Source organism: Stegodyphus dumicola, chromosome 1 (genome assembly GCF_044657685.1).
Source record: "Stegodyphus dumicola isolate Sdum_Otavi_A_Nest chromosome 1, ASM4465768v1".
Lineage (NCBI taxonomy): Eukaryota > Metazoa > Arthropoda > Arachnida > Araneae > Eresidae > Stegodyphus > Stegodyphus dumicola.
The window spans coordinates 19383894-19399771 of NC_140768.1; the positions used below are offsets into that span (position 1 = coordinate 19383894).

General features: G+C 34.5%; 1 protein-coding gene across 5 annotated transcripts in view; it reads left to right on the forward strand.

Annotated features, from left to right (window-relative positions):
• The window catches only part of Eph (Eph receptor tyrosine kinase), a 479031-nt gene that overhangs the window by 356496 nt on the left and 106657 nt on the right, over positions 1 to 15878 (forward strand). For 2 of the 5 annotated variants that reach the window (XM_035354221.2, XM_035354225.2), the window contains exon 1: positions 1507 to 1734. The exons of 1 other annotated variant lie outside the window; for it this stretch is intronic. In XM_035354221.2, coding sequence (XP_035210112.2) covers positions 1626 to 1734 — 109 coding nt within the window. In that variant the 5' untranslated portion in view covers positions 1507 to 1625. Of the gene's footprint in view, positions 1 to 1506; positions 1735 to 15878 lie in introns of those variants that run through there. 2 more of the 5 variants (XM_035354220.2, XM_035354223.2) reach the window with 1 other exon arrangement.

Consider the following 15878-nt stretch of genomic DNA (forward strand, 5'->3'; position numbering starts at 1 on the left):
CGCAATTACACACACATACACAATTTTGAGAGCCGTTTCGAGAAAATTTGGGCTAACGCCACTTTGGCCTAAAAATATTTAAAATCTTATTTTCAGAATTTCCGATAGACAGTCTCGCGAGCTGGAGATAAAAATATTTTATTCCGTTCAGTGTTGCCGCATTGCTGGCTTTGAAATCGTTGAGTTTGTTAATCAAAAATTCGTTAAAGTTTTACAAAATATGAATCAGATAATAAAAAATTCGAAATTCGGGCTTCTAGGTCCCATGTTCCGGTGGAGAACTATGTTATTCAAAATTTGATGGCTGTAAATACTGTTGTTTTTTCACATTGCGAGTAACATACATACATTCATGCAGATTCTTCATTATTTAATTTGGCTAATCTTTGGAATATGGTAACAGGTAGTTTGGTAAGGCGATAAAGGTTACTAGCTAGGACTTTAGCAGTGTACATGGATAAAGTCAAGAGTGTGCGAAAGGGCCATTTTGGTGCAATTCTGGGATGTTTTTTTAAGTGAAAATAGGTCGACGTGTACATGGATACCGTGTATGTGCAATTCTTAAAAACGCGGCAAGCAGTGGGCGATTCTGCACTTTCTCCCAATTTCGCACCTAATCTTCGTCATGATTAAGCACTTTTGTTCCATAAAAGTTCTAGCATAAGCGTAATTTGGCTAGCAGATTGTTGAGGGGGGGGGAACATGCCTTTACTTCGTGAAAACAAAATGGCGTAAAAAAAAAAAAAAAAAAAAAAAAAAAACTAGCAAGTTGCTATAGCAGGGTTGGTCGCCAAATTTTCGCGAAGTTCCATAATCCGAAGATTACTTTTAATTTCTTTAAATACATATAATATAGGGCGATAATATTTGGTAACAACAATTTGAAAAGTGATTCGACGTAAAATGCTGCTTAGAGACTAATAGCCCTTCTGGGCTAAAAATTTATCAATGTAACTTTTTTGTCTTAAATCTTAACCCCTCCTTCGGAAAAGTGTTTTTTTTTTTTTTTTTTTTTTTCTGTCGGCGATATAAGGAATGAGCTGAACTTGTTAGTTTGGATCCTGTACAATTAGAAATCTCCGCAATTCTCGTCCCGGTTTTTTATTCTTTCAGTTTTGACGACGGCTTGCTGCCTCTGCCCAAAATTGACCCAGCCTTTGGTGATGATAATGGAGTGATAAGGGGAATGGCTGATCTGGCGTTTCCTGTTTTGCGACGGGGATTTAAATCGACATCATCCCTGGTCGACTTCTGTGCCTGCATAGAATTAAGCACCGAACCACGCATTGTTGTAACACGCGGCATGACTCATATATATAGCCTGTCCATCCGTGCCGAGCGTATGTCGCCCAAAGCGTTTGGGGGACGACCATAAAGTAATCAACGGCGAATGCATCCCCAGTCTTAGAAACCGATGAGTGACTTATGCCGAAGGGAGGGAGGGAGGTAGCGATGCGAGGTGGGTGGCCTTCCCACGTGGTGGAGGGAAGAACAGCTATCTGCTGCCACAACAGCCGTAGCGATGGAGAAGTGCAGTCGTAGCTAGCGAGTTGTTCTCTTGCGGGACGTTGGTGTGGCCGCAGCTGCAGAGTGTATCGGCTTGTCGTGTTCCACTCTCCCCGATTATGTGTCATCAACGGTGGAGGGGTTTTTATCTGTGGGTATACTGTGTGCTTATTTCGGATATTTCTATTGGATTAACCGATGGCGAGCCGCGATACGAAGGAAATAAGGGTAAGTCGGATGTATTTTGTTTACATTGGTTAATTATCAGCGGAAATAGGTTCATCGGAAGTTCTATATTGACTGAGTTGTGCATTCTTACGAAACGCGAGAAGAATATTATGATTTTTAAAGTTAAGAAAAAATTAAGCCTTTGGTTCCCCCCACGACGGAAACTTGCTAGAAATCGACCATCTTTAACGAGCAAAAATATTCTGCTTAGTTACTTATATAAAACCGCCGTTAATCTAATGTGGAATTTTCCCTAGTTTTAAGTTTGTAATGAGCATGGTTTGTTTCCATATAATATTATGTATATGTAATGTAACGTAATGTTAACTGTAAAGCATTATTCTTCATCTGTGTAATGGAGAGTGGTATCGCAGTTTGAAAGATTGCAACTTGAAATGTAAAAGAGAAGAATCGGGTATCTATTTTACCGTAGTTAGTTACTTAAGCTCTTTGCAAAGTTGGATTTAGCACTGTATCCTTGGAATGATGATGCTGATTGTTGGAATTCCTTTGAACTGGAATATTACTGTGAATGTAATACATACATTCACTGCTAGAAGCATATTTTAAATACAGAAAATATTAATAGCTATGTTAATGTTTTAATTTTAGCAGCTCCTTAAAGTGTTAAATAAAACAAAGTATGTATTATAACTAAAATTATATTCAGTAATATATTATTAATTGTATCCATTATAAATCTAGTAAGAGGTCATTTTTCAGTGTTTGCTTTATTAAATATTAATAAGATGCTGCAGAATGTAAACATACAAACCATCTGAGTGCTTTGAAAATTTACTCCATGTAATTTCACAAATACTGTGTTGTAATTCATTTTTCATCCTAACGGAATCACCAAGATGCAATTTTTTTTTATTATTGTTTATTTATTTATTTTTAAGTTCTATTAATTTGACAGACCTAAAAATGAATCACGTTACAGACTTTGTCTGGGTAGACTACATCCATGCTTCTGGCAGATACCTCTCCAGTGCTTTGCTGTAATAAACTAAACCGTAAAAAAGATGATTTACAGTTTTTTATTTTTTATTATTTTTTTGCATTTATTTATTTATTTAACATTACTTCATCACACTTATGGCACATCAAATTCACCAGTAAAATTGCAAAATATTTAAAAATGTCTTTAGAATTCCGGAAAGAATGCCAAGTGTTATACTTTTTTTTTTTAGATTTGCTGTATTTATGGCTTTAAAAATAATGCATCAGGATAACATTTGGTGGCAGCATCCTGTTTTTGTCTTGCCATACATTATTTTTTATATTCGCTATACTATTTTTTTAAAAAAAATATATGGCGATAACATTTGGTGGCAATATTCTTTTATCTGAAAGTGACACAGACCAAAAAAAAAAAAAAAAAGTGAAAATCAAGACCAACGGCACCTCTGAAATTAGTATAAAGTAATGAAATGTGTAGTAATTTAGTTTCAGAGTTCAAACATAATCTTCAGCTATGAATGCGAAAATGACCTTCGAGGTTTTACAACTGCGTATTTATACAATTTCAATTTCTGTTGAGTTTTACTATTGCATATTTATGCAATTTCAATTTCTGTTGCTAATTCTTGTTTTCTTAAGCATTTTACTTATTTGTTTGGCAGGAAGACTGATAACAAGTTTTCAATGTAAACATCGAAGAGAGTATAACATTTGATTTGCTGCAGGAACAAACAGATAATGCAGCTGTGGCCATGAAAAATTTGTGAATTGAGTTTAAACTCTTCTTAAACATATCATTATTATGTAAAAATAGTTTGCTGAGTGAAGTAGTCGTGGATAAAAAAGCAGTACTTGAAATCTGATCACTATCTATAGATATTATTATAATTTAATAAACATATCGATTTGTTTATAAAATAATTAAAGAAGATAAAGAAAAGTGTACTGATATAACCATGCATAAGGCAGCAGTAAATGTATCAACAGAGATAAGAAAATAAAATTTAGGGCAACAAAAGCGAAGGAAAGATGCTTATGACAGAAAAATACTTTGGTCGTAAAAGTCAAACCAGTTAAAAAAAAATTGTGAATATATATATGCTTAGTTTATACTGTTACTTTAGTTACTGATAAAGATAATGCACTAAAATGAATTTATATAAATAGGCTAAAAATTCGAATAAAATTTTTTTTTAATTGAAGTAGAATAAACTTAAAGCATCGAAATTAATAAATAAATTGGAATAAAAGCAAAACAATTCCTCTATAATATAATAATTTTAACCATGTATAAGAGTTATAGCATAATATCAGAACTAATAGAAATAAAGAGGGTATTTATAGTAGAATAACATCGAAAAATAAAAATGGTGAAAGGGAAAATATACAAAATTATACAAATAAAAAATTAATCTCAATAAAAGGAGATTAATTTTTTATTTGTATATTTTCCCTTTTGCATATCTGTTTTTCGCAGTTAGCTTCTGAAATGTTGTAAGTAGTCAGTTTAAGAAATAAGAAAACAGCTACATTTGGCAATGCAGTATTTATTATTTTGGGATTTTCTGAAATTTCAAAATATTGCTGAAATCCCCATATGATAGATATCCAGACGAAAGTGTAAAATAATAAACAATTATGCAGAATCTTAATTTGAATACATCTGTTAATTTATCGGTTTCATATATTGTGTTTATTAATTTTTCCAATCAATGTTTGCTTAAATTTGCATAATTCATGCTCATGCAGGAAAATGTGTATGCTTGCTGTAATTATATACTAACTTAGTTATTAATATCTAAATGTCAAAATAGATTTGAAGAAAACCAATCTTTAAGAAACACTGGGAATTCTGAAAATTCAATTTATATTCAGTATGAATATAAAGAATAATACATTGCTAATTTTGTGCATAAGTAATTAAACCTGGCAAATATATGCATTCATAGTGCAGAATTGTGTAAAAAAACACAATTTAGACCCCAGCAAAATATACAGAGTTGTAACCTCTGCATTTTGAATCCAGTATTTTAAAATCAAGTTATTAAAATATTTCACTGATGATTATGTTGTTAGGAACAGACGTTATATCCATAGAAGTGTTTTAAGAAACTAGAAGTTGTGTATATTTGTCATTATTATTCAGATTTTACATTGCAGTGTTGGAAAATATAATGTAAAACCAAAGCAAGTCTTGTATAAAATATCATAACTATAGTCTTTTTAAGAAAACAATTTACTATTCACTTTTTAAAGATGATCTTTTTTAAACATTATTCTACAACTATTTTTGTTTCTGCTGTTGCCACTCACAGTCTACATAAATTTGTACAAAAGAAAACATTATATATGATTTGTAAAGGTTACACAGCAAAAGGTCTTAATTTATTTTTAAACTTGAAATTTCGGGCATTCGAGAAGGGTAACCATTGAAATGATCTCCCTTTTTATTGCATTTTATTTTATTGTATATATTTATATGTTATACTGGTAACTCCTTTAATGGTATAAAATGCTTAATCCAGAATAAATTTCTTTTGCAAAATGGCGTGATTTTAGTGTTTGGGGAAAAGAAGGAGGGAAAAAATTCTCCTTAAAGGCTACGAAGATGGAACACATTGTGAATAAAACTTCTAGCCTAGTGTGCAGTAAACTTAATTTTAAAGGATCTCATGCTGTCATTAATAAAGCTGCCAATCATTTGGAACATTAGCTCTTCTCATAAAGGAAATTCTGCTCTCTTTTAGAATTTAAGTCTCCTCTAATTTTCATCCCCCACCCCAACTATCTCTCAGTGTTCTTAAAATTAGAGGTAAAAGGTAAGAAGGAACAGACAGCGTCCGATTATATTACCCCTGGCGTATCTTCGAGTAGCCGTAAAAATTCCAAGTTCCGGACCTCGTTATACTTGCCCCCCCCCGCCAACAGTGCTTCCCTACACGCTTGAATTAAGCGTACGGAAAATATGATAATATAAGGCCGGTTCTTTAATGGTCATTAATAGGAAACTGGGTACTCAGTTTTACGGTAATGGGAACGAACAGCACTGCCATCTAATGGTAGAGGAAAGAAACAAAATTATTTTGCAGGAAACTTTAATATCCTTTTCTTTCTTTCTTTCTTTTTGCTGCTACACTTAATGACTTCAAATGGTTGTTCGATGTGGTACGCGTGCATCCACCTGACGATAATTTTGACGAATGGTAGGTGAAGTTTAGAAGAAATGCAGCCGAACGTTACTTCGAAGTGATACTTTTTCGGAGAGTCAAAAGAAGTTTCGCCATTTCTTTTAATTTTATGGAAGCTGATTTGAAGTTACTATACATTTCATGATTCATATAAGCTCGTTTTAGAATCTAGAAGTACATTTCTTGTCCATGGAACTTCGAAAAATTAGGGTGGTAGTGGAATATTAAATCTACATTGGCTACTTGTAAGAATATTAATTTCACTCTTGGCTTAAAACTTACATTTGGACTCGTAACAAGCATCGTCATACCGCCGTCATGGACGCTGCCTCTATGCTGTCGAAATCAAGGTGGCATCATTGTGTCATTCAGTATAGTCTATGTTGGTAATATTTCTTGATCGAGGTCTTGGTAATGTATTTTGATAGGAAGTTGTAATTTCTATGTAGTAATCGGAATTGCTTTAGGGGTTTTGCCAACGAGAAAGGGCCAACAAAAGCTGCTGAGAACATTGATTTGGGAGTTTTTACAGTCATAAACCAAGTGCTGATTTACAGTGATAACAGTGTTGATTTTGGCACTATTTCAAATTTTTAAACCCTAGTATAGCAGTATAAATTTTGTAATAAACAAATGAATTTTTCTTTCTATTTGTTCTAAACCCACCAGCTTTCAGACTTCTTCTACAGATAACAAACATCAAATACTTTGGTTAACTTCCAAAACATTACACATCTGTTATGGACCACTTTTCATGAGGAATAGGAAGAACATGTAGCATGATACCAGTTTCCTAAAAACGAAGTTTGTGTTTTTTGGCTTACTCATTTTCAGTTGCGTTTCTGGAAGAAGAATTTATAGCTAATGCCATTTTCTTTGAAATAATTGTGTAGAATATACAAGCATTATGGCATACCTCGCGAGGGGCGTCTGCCAAAAGGGAGAGAGGGCCTTCGTGGAAGATTTTTGATACTTATCGGTTATCCCGGCTCACATTTTCTTGGCGACTTTTTTTTCACTAAGAAGTTCGTTCAGAATAAGTTAAAAATCGACAACAAAGTAACTCATAAAATTCATAATTTACTAGAAAAGGTATGTACGCTGTACAAAAAAAAAAGGGGGGTTGAATTTACATTTTTGACATTGCACGTGGTTGTACAAAATGAACGAGAAAAACAAAAAGCTAATATAAGTTCGTATATTCAGGCAAGATAATTTATTGTCTGAACTATCGATTGCCACCGGAATTTGGCGCGAAACAAGTACTCTTTTTAACCTTCCGCCAGTCTGTAGATAAGGTAGCTGATGTTTTCCGTCCCAAAAAAAATTCAGTAGCGAGGTTTCTCGAATTGTGATTTCCACAAGGCGTTTTTACTATTTTTTACAATCATGTCAATACATATGCGTGTTATGATTTTTTCGTCCACGTCAAAATTCCAAGAAATCCAAAAATCTCTTTTTCGTCTTTAAGCTTTTTGCATTCGTATAAAGTGTTGATTAGATATTGGGTGATACTGATCCCCAATATCTAATCAACAAGTAAAGTTGATCTTTACTTCGGAACCCATAATAGTTTTCCAACAATCAACATATAACATATGCATAGCATGTATAAATTATAACATATTGTTGCAAATGGACGAGCATTGTTTACTGATACCTAATTATCGCAGGGATATACAAGGTAGTCATAAAAAATTTCCCTGATATATAAACCCTTAGCGGCCTGCCCCTTCAACCAATCGAAATAAAATTTCAGATATTGTTATTTGAAAGTATGCTCTCGAGATGGTGATAATTAAAAACAGTAGAATTTTTACGGTTATGCTTACAGTGAAAACATTTCTTAATTTTCGAATAGCAACATCCACTGTTTCCTGCGCAAATTGATCAGCGCATTTAAAAAAACATAAATGGCATTGAAAAGATATACGTTTGACAAAAATTGCTGGCGTAAAATTAGTTTTTACAGATGCCAGTTAAACGTAATAAAATATAACCTAAAATTTCGTATTAAAGATTTTTTTGTTTATTGGAACAACAAATTGGATTTTGTTTGCAAATGATCAACCGGAAATGATACTTTTCTTAAAGGGAGCCCACCAGCGGCCGAGCGGTCAAGTCGCTGAACACTGGTAGTTCCGTCCGAGGTTCGAATCCCGCAAACGGGCTGGCTGCATGGTTGTTTTCGTGGTTTTCTCCATGTGTAACGTGTATACTATCCAGTTACCCTTAGAAAGTCCTCCACGAAGGCATCCCTCCCCTTAGGCAGATAGCCCTCGAGGCTTTGCCGTAATTAAATAACCTAACTTTTCTTAAAGCTCTTTGTTGCTTAAAATATAAATTGGTGACTGGATGCTTAAGATTTTTTTAGATAATGTAGTTTGGGAAAGAATATTTAATGTAACAGTAGTAAGGGTTATCAAAATGACATTGGAAATGTTTTAACGATAAAAAGAAAATGGGAGCTGAAATAACTGATAAGCCACTAGGCGGTAAAAGCCGCTGAACACTGGTAGTTCTGTCCGGGGTTCGGCGAACGGGCTGGCTGCATGGGCGTTCTCGTGGTGTGACGTGGTGTTCTCCATGTGTGACGTGGATACGAGCCAGCTTCCTTTTAAAAGATCTCCACGGGGCATCCCTCCCTTTCTGTGTAGTGCCAAAGGGCGGAGCACATATTAAGTGAAATAATAATGATAATAACTGATAATCGTCGAATTTTTTAAAAGCAAGTGGCTCTTACTTCCATTGCACTTGGGGAAGATCACAAAAGTTCGCATGCAGCCAGTCCGTTCGCCGGGTTGCAAAACAATAGTTTTTAACATTCTGTTTGAGACTGAATCGAACTACCAGTGTTGTGGTTGGTGTGCCGAAATAAGTGTGCGTTTTCGGTTGTTAACTTCGTTATTTTTTATACAAGTGTGTTGTCAGTATTCTGTAAAATATAATGTATGTATCATTTAGTCAACTTTAGGTATTATTCTTATGAGGAACCATAATGTCATTAATTTTGTGCAGTAATTTAAAATTCTCTAAAGTCAAAATAGTTCCAATACATAAGTAATTCAACTACAAGTGAATGACAAAATAATAGTTCTTAACATTCTATTTGTTGAGACTTCATGAAAAGGGAATGGTTAAAAATCATTCATCTCTTTGACTAGCGAACTTTGCTGCACCCATTGTGTTTGATATTTAAATACCGTCATGGTTGCTCCCTTCTTTGCAGAATCTGTTTTGCTCCTGACGAAGCGAAACCTGTAACTATTCGCCTTCGAAATTGATAGAGTTTCAGGTAAAATTCACGCCGAACAGTAGGTAGTTGTTAGTAAATACTTAATAACAATGTGAACATCAGCTTCTCTAACGCAGTTTTGCCAGAATTAGCATCTAAATTAAACAGAAATTTTTGGCCTTGGCGTGTTAAGTTTTAGTCTTTAAGCTTCATTGTTTGATACTTTTGTTCGATACGTCATTCCTTGACGGTATACGAAAAGGCTGGTTTTTTGTTTAATCGATCCCTGAAGGCATCAACACCTGGCGACGAGACCCCTGCCCTAGATACAAAGCGGTGACGACCTTTTCCCTAGCAAGTGTAACAGCGAGACAGTTGGGGGGGGGGGTTAGAAATGGTGGAACACAAGTTCATCAGTTGGTATCTGCAGCTTCTTTCAGCATCCGGGAGGTATTTTTTTTTTTTTTGAAACAGAAAATCGTGCGAAACAACTTTGAATTTAACGGAATTTAAGTTTTTATGAGGTTTTGTTACTTTTTAAAATGGGAGCTTTCTTTTGGTATTCGCAACATTTCTTGTATCCGTTTTAATTTTAGTAATAAAAAGGTAAACTTTTCGATATACGATCTGGATCCTATTGTAACCCACTAAACTCCTTTTCTAAAGGTACTTAAAGGTTTCTAAAAGTTTAAGAGTACAGTAAGACCCCGCTTAACGCGGGGGATACGTTCCATCAAAGTAGAGCGTAATGCGAAACAGCGCTAAACGAGGCTATCTTTACATGTAAATATTGGGGTTAGGGGAAGATGGCTAGGAAATTGGTTAGGTATTAAATTTAAAAAGTATGTTTTTTTAATAAAAATAAAACCAAACATTTATTTCTTAAAGCCCAAATTAATACCACATTATTATTTCTTGCAAAAATAAAAACAAAATATAAATAACAAAACGAATATTCTTAAAAAAAATAAATAAATAAATAAATAAAATTCTCAGTCAGTCATATTTAGTTAGCCTTCCGCGTTTTCAGTGTTCTGCCTTTTTGTGACAAAAGCATCTAATGTTGTTTGCCTTTTTCTTTTGCGTTCTCTTAAAAGTTCTTCATAAACGGATAGAGCATCTCTAACACCACGCCTTACTTTTGAGCTCCTGTCAAAATTCGGATCATTTTCAATGAATTGATCCATTATTTCAGTTATGGTAGACAAACTCCTTTTTACAAACGCCATCGAAAGTTCTTTTTGCTCTTCTTCTGAATCACTGCTGTCAACATTTTTGTTTTCTTCTTGTTCAGTTAATTCCTTGAGCTCATCATTAGAAAGACTAGCCGCTGCTTCTTGAATTATTTCTTCGACATCTTCCACATTTACCCCTTCAAAATATGTCTGTACAATACCGCACCAAACAAGAAATACAAGTACACTCGTTCGGATATGTATTTGAAACCTATCGCTGCATAATATTTCGGGGAATCCCCGTATGCTGCAAGCGATTTCGTGGAATCCCCGGGTTGAAATAAAAGAGCGCTAAACCGAAACAGTGCTAAACGAAACAGCGTTAAGTGGGGTCTTACTGTACTTATAAGTTCTGAAATTCACTTCTTAACATAAGCTGCTTTTTGAGTGCATCTATATCAGTGCTCCTCAACCGGTGTGCCATGAGTAGGATATAGATGTGCCGCAATCAAATACATGTATTTGACATTTTGCAATTTTTTATCATGTATTTAATACACAATGACAATTTTTTTCCTTAATAATGTCTATTTTAAAAGTTTTTCAACTCTATTATTAATTAAAAATGATAAGCGGTCATGCTTAAAAGATCTTGACCAAGAACTTCGTGTTGCGTTGTCAGATATTGAGCCGAATATAAAACTTTTGTGTTCATTGAAGCAAGCGCAGGTATCACATTGATAATTATTATGATTGCATATAAATAAATATGTTATGGTTTTATAATTGTATATTTTTCAAATTAAAAACAAAAATTTATTGTAAATTTTGTGTATAAATCAATACATATATACATTAGCTTTTGGTGTGCCACGAAATTCCAGAAAGATTTTTTGTGCGTCGCAGGTGAGAAAAGGTTGCGGAGCAATAATCTATATCGAACTTGCGATCTTGTTGAATCATGGAAAATGGGTAAACCTTTTCAGGCTGGACTTTGCTGCAATATGTGGTCAATCCCATTGTCCAGTTTTCTGGATAAAATATTGTGAACTAATTTAATATAATAGACTGGATATCCGAAAAGCTAAATATTTTGTGATGTTGCTGTTGAATTGAATTTTATAGTTCAAATCCAAAGAACATGATATTTAGTAAGTAAAAGTAACACACGAAACATGAAAAAAAAGGGGGGGGACTCTTTGGACGTAATATAAAATCTGAAAGCTCTCAGTTTTATTTATTTATTTTAAAGCTTAAAGGGCGTTTGCCCAGAAGGGCTATTAATTTTGTTTTGGTATTTTGTGGCGTGTCACATTTCAAATTGTTGCCACCAAATATTATCACCCTGTATTATATTGCCCAAATTTGGAATTTGTTTTATTATCTATATCATATTTTGTAAAACGTTAACGAATTTTAAATTAAGAAACTCAACGATTTCAAAGCGAGCAGTGGCAACACTTGTACGGGGAGGGAAAACATTTTTATCTCCAGCACGCCAGACTATGTATCGGAAATTCTAAAGACATGCTCTTTTTAAATTATTTTGCGATATTAATGTTGAAATGAATTTCATAGTTCAAGTGCGAAGAACAGGATATTCAACAAATAAAGGTAACAAGCAAAACATTAAAAAAAAGTCCCTTTGGGCGTAATTTAAAATCTGAAAGTTCTTTTTTTTTTTTTTTTTTTTTTAAATAATTTTTACGCCATTCAGATAACTAACTAAGTTCACCTACGTTGCGGTATCGAAAACCATTAACATTGTGTACACACGTTAAATTTTTTTTTTCCTTTGATGCCATAAAGTTAGACAACGTGTATCCTTCACCGGATGGGCTTGTCGGTTCTCACGGCGGTCTTATTACGGCGCAATTACACCGATGCCAGCGCGTGTCTCTGCCCGGGTAAAAGCAAGCATTCCAACCCATCCTTGCGATGGGTTATGTCGATAAAACAAAAGACCCCGATGAAGACGAGATCACGTAGCGCACACAGCGACGGCGGAATCACGAGTTATGTGTAATTTTAAACGCGGGCGATTGCCCTGTTAGATAATTTTTTTAGATTTTGAGAACCTTTCTCTCGTGTTTTAGTTAGTTTGTTTATTTAAGACCAGACATGGTAATGGCGTAATAAGACTTCAGGATGGAGATCGCTGTTTTAAACATGACTCTGTGGCATTCCATTTTCTTCTTAAACGCATATGGATGCCACGTAAAGTGCTTCAGGAATAGGGTAATGGAGAAATATCTCCAGATGTGTTGATTTAAAAATTATTTCGGGAGTAGCTGTATTGCCAGTTCAACAAAAACGTGATTTAACCATTTTTAGTTGGGTCCCGAAAAATATGTTTAAAATAGTAATCGGACAAGCACTTTTTGGTATTGTAATTTTGGATTGCAATATATTAGATTGTAGCGAACAAATGCAAGATCTGTAATGAACCTCTAACAAGTATACATTTTCGTTTGAAAATATTGTATATAGAGTGAGCCCTCTCGAAAAAGACCACCTTTGGTTCCAAGTGATTTGGACTTCTGCGTAAGTGGTCATTTTAGAAAGGTTTAGTACCGAAGTTTATGCTGTTTGAAGTAGTGTGAATTTTCAAAAGTGGTGATCTAAGAGAGAGATTTGGTTTATTTGATTATGACAAAGCACTTGAAGAGGGATGCCTTCGTGTAGGACTTTGCTAAGAGACATTGGCCCGTATACATACTACACATGGAGAAAACCACGAAAACGCCCTGCAGCCAGTCCGTTCATGAGACTGGGACCGAACTACCAGTGTTCAGCGATTTTACTGCTCGGCCGCGGGTGCGCCGTTAGGGAGAGGGGCGTTTGGAGAGGTTTCACTGTATATCGATTCAAACATTTTATACACTTCGTATTAGCCGGAAATATGAAGCGACCCTCCTCATGTAGACAAGCCACATCTTTCAAGGTATCCCTTTCCCCTAGAAAAAGAAAGGGGTTTGCAGATAAGCCTTCTCTGCATATGGATCTTGACAGTTTGAAGTTGTTCTAACAGGAAGATAAGTTATATTTGTATTACACCTTGAATTGAAATTAAGCATATTTTCTTTTAATATTAATTTTAAGGAATAAGCGCTTTGTATATTTTTAATATATTTTTTTACCCTAGGCTGCAGATACAAGGCAGCCGTTTTTAGATGTGTGTTTTAAGTAAAAAGATGCTATCTTATCTTATTTTCTGACTAATGTGGTAATTTGACCTGAACGCCGTATGGAAAAAAAATCATCAACGTCATGATGAGGCAAAAGAAGAATTAATGAATTGGAAACTTTTTTGGAGGAGGGGGGTAGATGTATGATAGTTCCTGTTAAGTTAAAAAAAAGAAGTAACGTAGGTAACAAATCCGATAATCCATATGCTGAATTTTTTATGGATTGCTGCCAAACTGAACTGTGTAATCTCTCAGTTAACGGTGTTGATGTATCCCTGAAAATGTATCTTCTGAAAGGAAGTTGCGGAATGAAGTACAGTAATCAGCAAAAGTACAGAATGACCTAGCCCACACCACCGTCCGTGCGAAAGTTCCTGAACGCTGGTAGTTTGATCGGGGCTCGAATCCCGGCGAACGGGCTGGCAACATGGGAGTTTTTGTGATTTCCCCCATGTGTAACATGGAAACAAACCTGTTCCCTTGGGGGGGGGGGAAAGCGCCCTCCAAGAAGGCATATAGCCTTCGAGTCGCCTTAATAAAAATAACGTAGTCTAATTAGAAAATTATGTAGGATTTTTTCAAAATATTCCCCTTTGTTTACAATGCAGAGATGCAGCCATGTTGCCACTCTAGAGTTATACACAGATTAAATAGTATCAGGATCAGTATGATAGCAAATGTATCGCAACATTTCTTTCGGATGATGCAGATCAGAGGTTTTGCTGCCATTCATTAAGATTTTCTAGTCACCCAACAAATAATCGATATCGTCGGGATTGCTTTTCCTCTGCAAGACAAATACATGTTTTTAATAATGGAAGTGCTTGTCCCTCCCTTAATAGTAAATAAAAAAAAAATAAATAATTTAAAAAACAATCTGAAATCTTTCACATCTTATATTACGCCTAAAGTTTTTTTTTTTTTAAAACCTTTTGTGTTACCTTTATTTATGAAATATCACGTTCTTCGCACTTAAACCATAAAATTCAATTCAACAGCAATATTGCAAAATAATTTAAAAAGAGCATATCTTTGGAATTTCCGATACGCAGCCTCACGCGCTGAAGATAAAAATGTCCCCCCCCCCTCCCCGTACAGTGTTGCCATTGCTGGCTTTGAAATCGTTGAGTTTCTTAATCAAAAACTCATAAATGCTTTGCAAAATATGAAATAGATAATAAAATTCCAAATTTGGGCTTCCATATGCCCATATTTGGGTTCACGATTACGCTATTCAAAATTTGACGGTTCTAGGTTCAGTCGCTTTATCACAGGCTGAGAAAGATACGTATATTTATGCAGATTCTTCATTATTTAATTTCTTTAAATATAATACAGGTGGCAACGATTTGAAAAGTCAAATGCCGTTTATAGCGAAACGGCTCAAAATGCCGAAACGAAATTAATAACCCTTGTGGGCTAACGCCATTTGGGCTAGTATATGTAAGAGAAGATCCTTAGTTAATTAGGAATTTTCAGAATATGTTTTTATATTTAACAACATATAAAGAACAGTTGGGGATTTTCAAAATCGCAAGAAATATATATTTAAAAACTAATTTTAAAACCAAACGAATGATTTCATTATTTTTCATAACGAATGATTTCAAGATGAATATTTTCCATATTCATATTGATAAATAGCTAATTTGACTAGGTTTATTATATTCACTCAGTAGTTGATAATCAGTTAGTATATATTACACTAGCTAACAGGGGATAAGTACTTTCAGCAGAGAAAATTCATGCACTTTTAGCCAGTTTCCATCAAGCTTTTCAGAGAAAGTGTTTAAGAAACGCGATTATATCTGCATTTTACTTAAAGAAAAAAATCTTTTGTTAAAACTCTTTCGCTTTTGAATTCCATAAAAAATTCTTCTGTTCAGTTCATAGGGAGGCCTGGCAGAAAACACGTATTGCTGCCTGCCATAAAGAACATTTTTGGGCGAATGCCATTCCATTGTTCCTCCAAGAAAACAGCCGCTAATGCTAATCCTAGTTTCTGGCCCCCCTTTTCTCCTCCCCATTTGTTTTTGGTCCCCTTGACAAATGACTTCGTTGCTTGTGGCGGGCGTTTCGTCCTAGAGCTGGTTTAAAAAACCTTAATCATAATCCGATTTAGAATTGGGTTTTCTTTAAAAAGAAAATGTAACTTAATTTCGTGGAGTATTTATTAATTATTTTTTTTTATTTTTATTTATTTACTTATCTTTAAATGTCAGCTAATGATAAAAATATGAGTTCCTTTCCAGAGTGAAGTTGGTACATTAATAGTACGTATATACCATTTTCGCATAGATGGTATTACTATCGAAGGACGGATAAACATATTCTTTCATTCTGCTTTTAATTGAACAAAACAATGAATTTTTTTAATCCCAATACCAATCTAAAC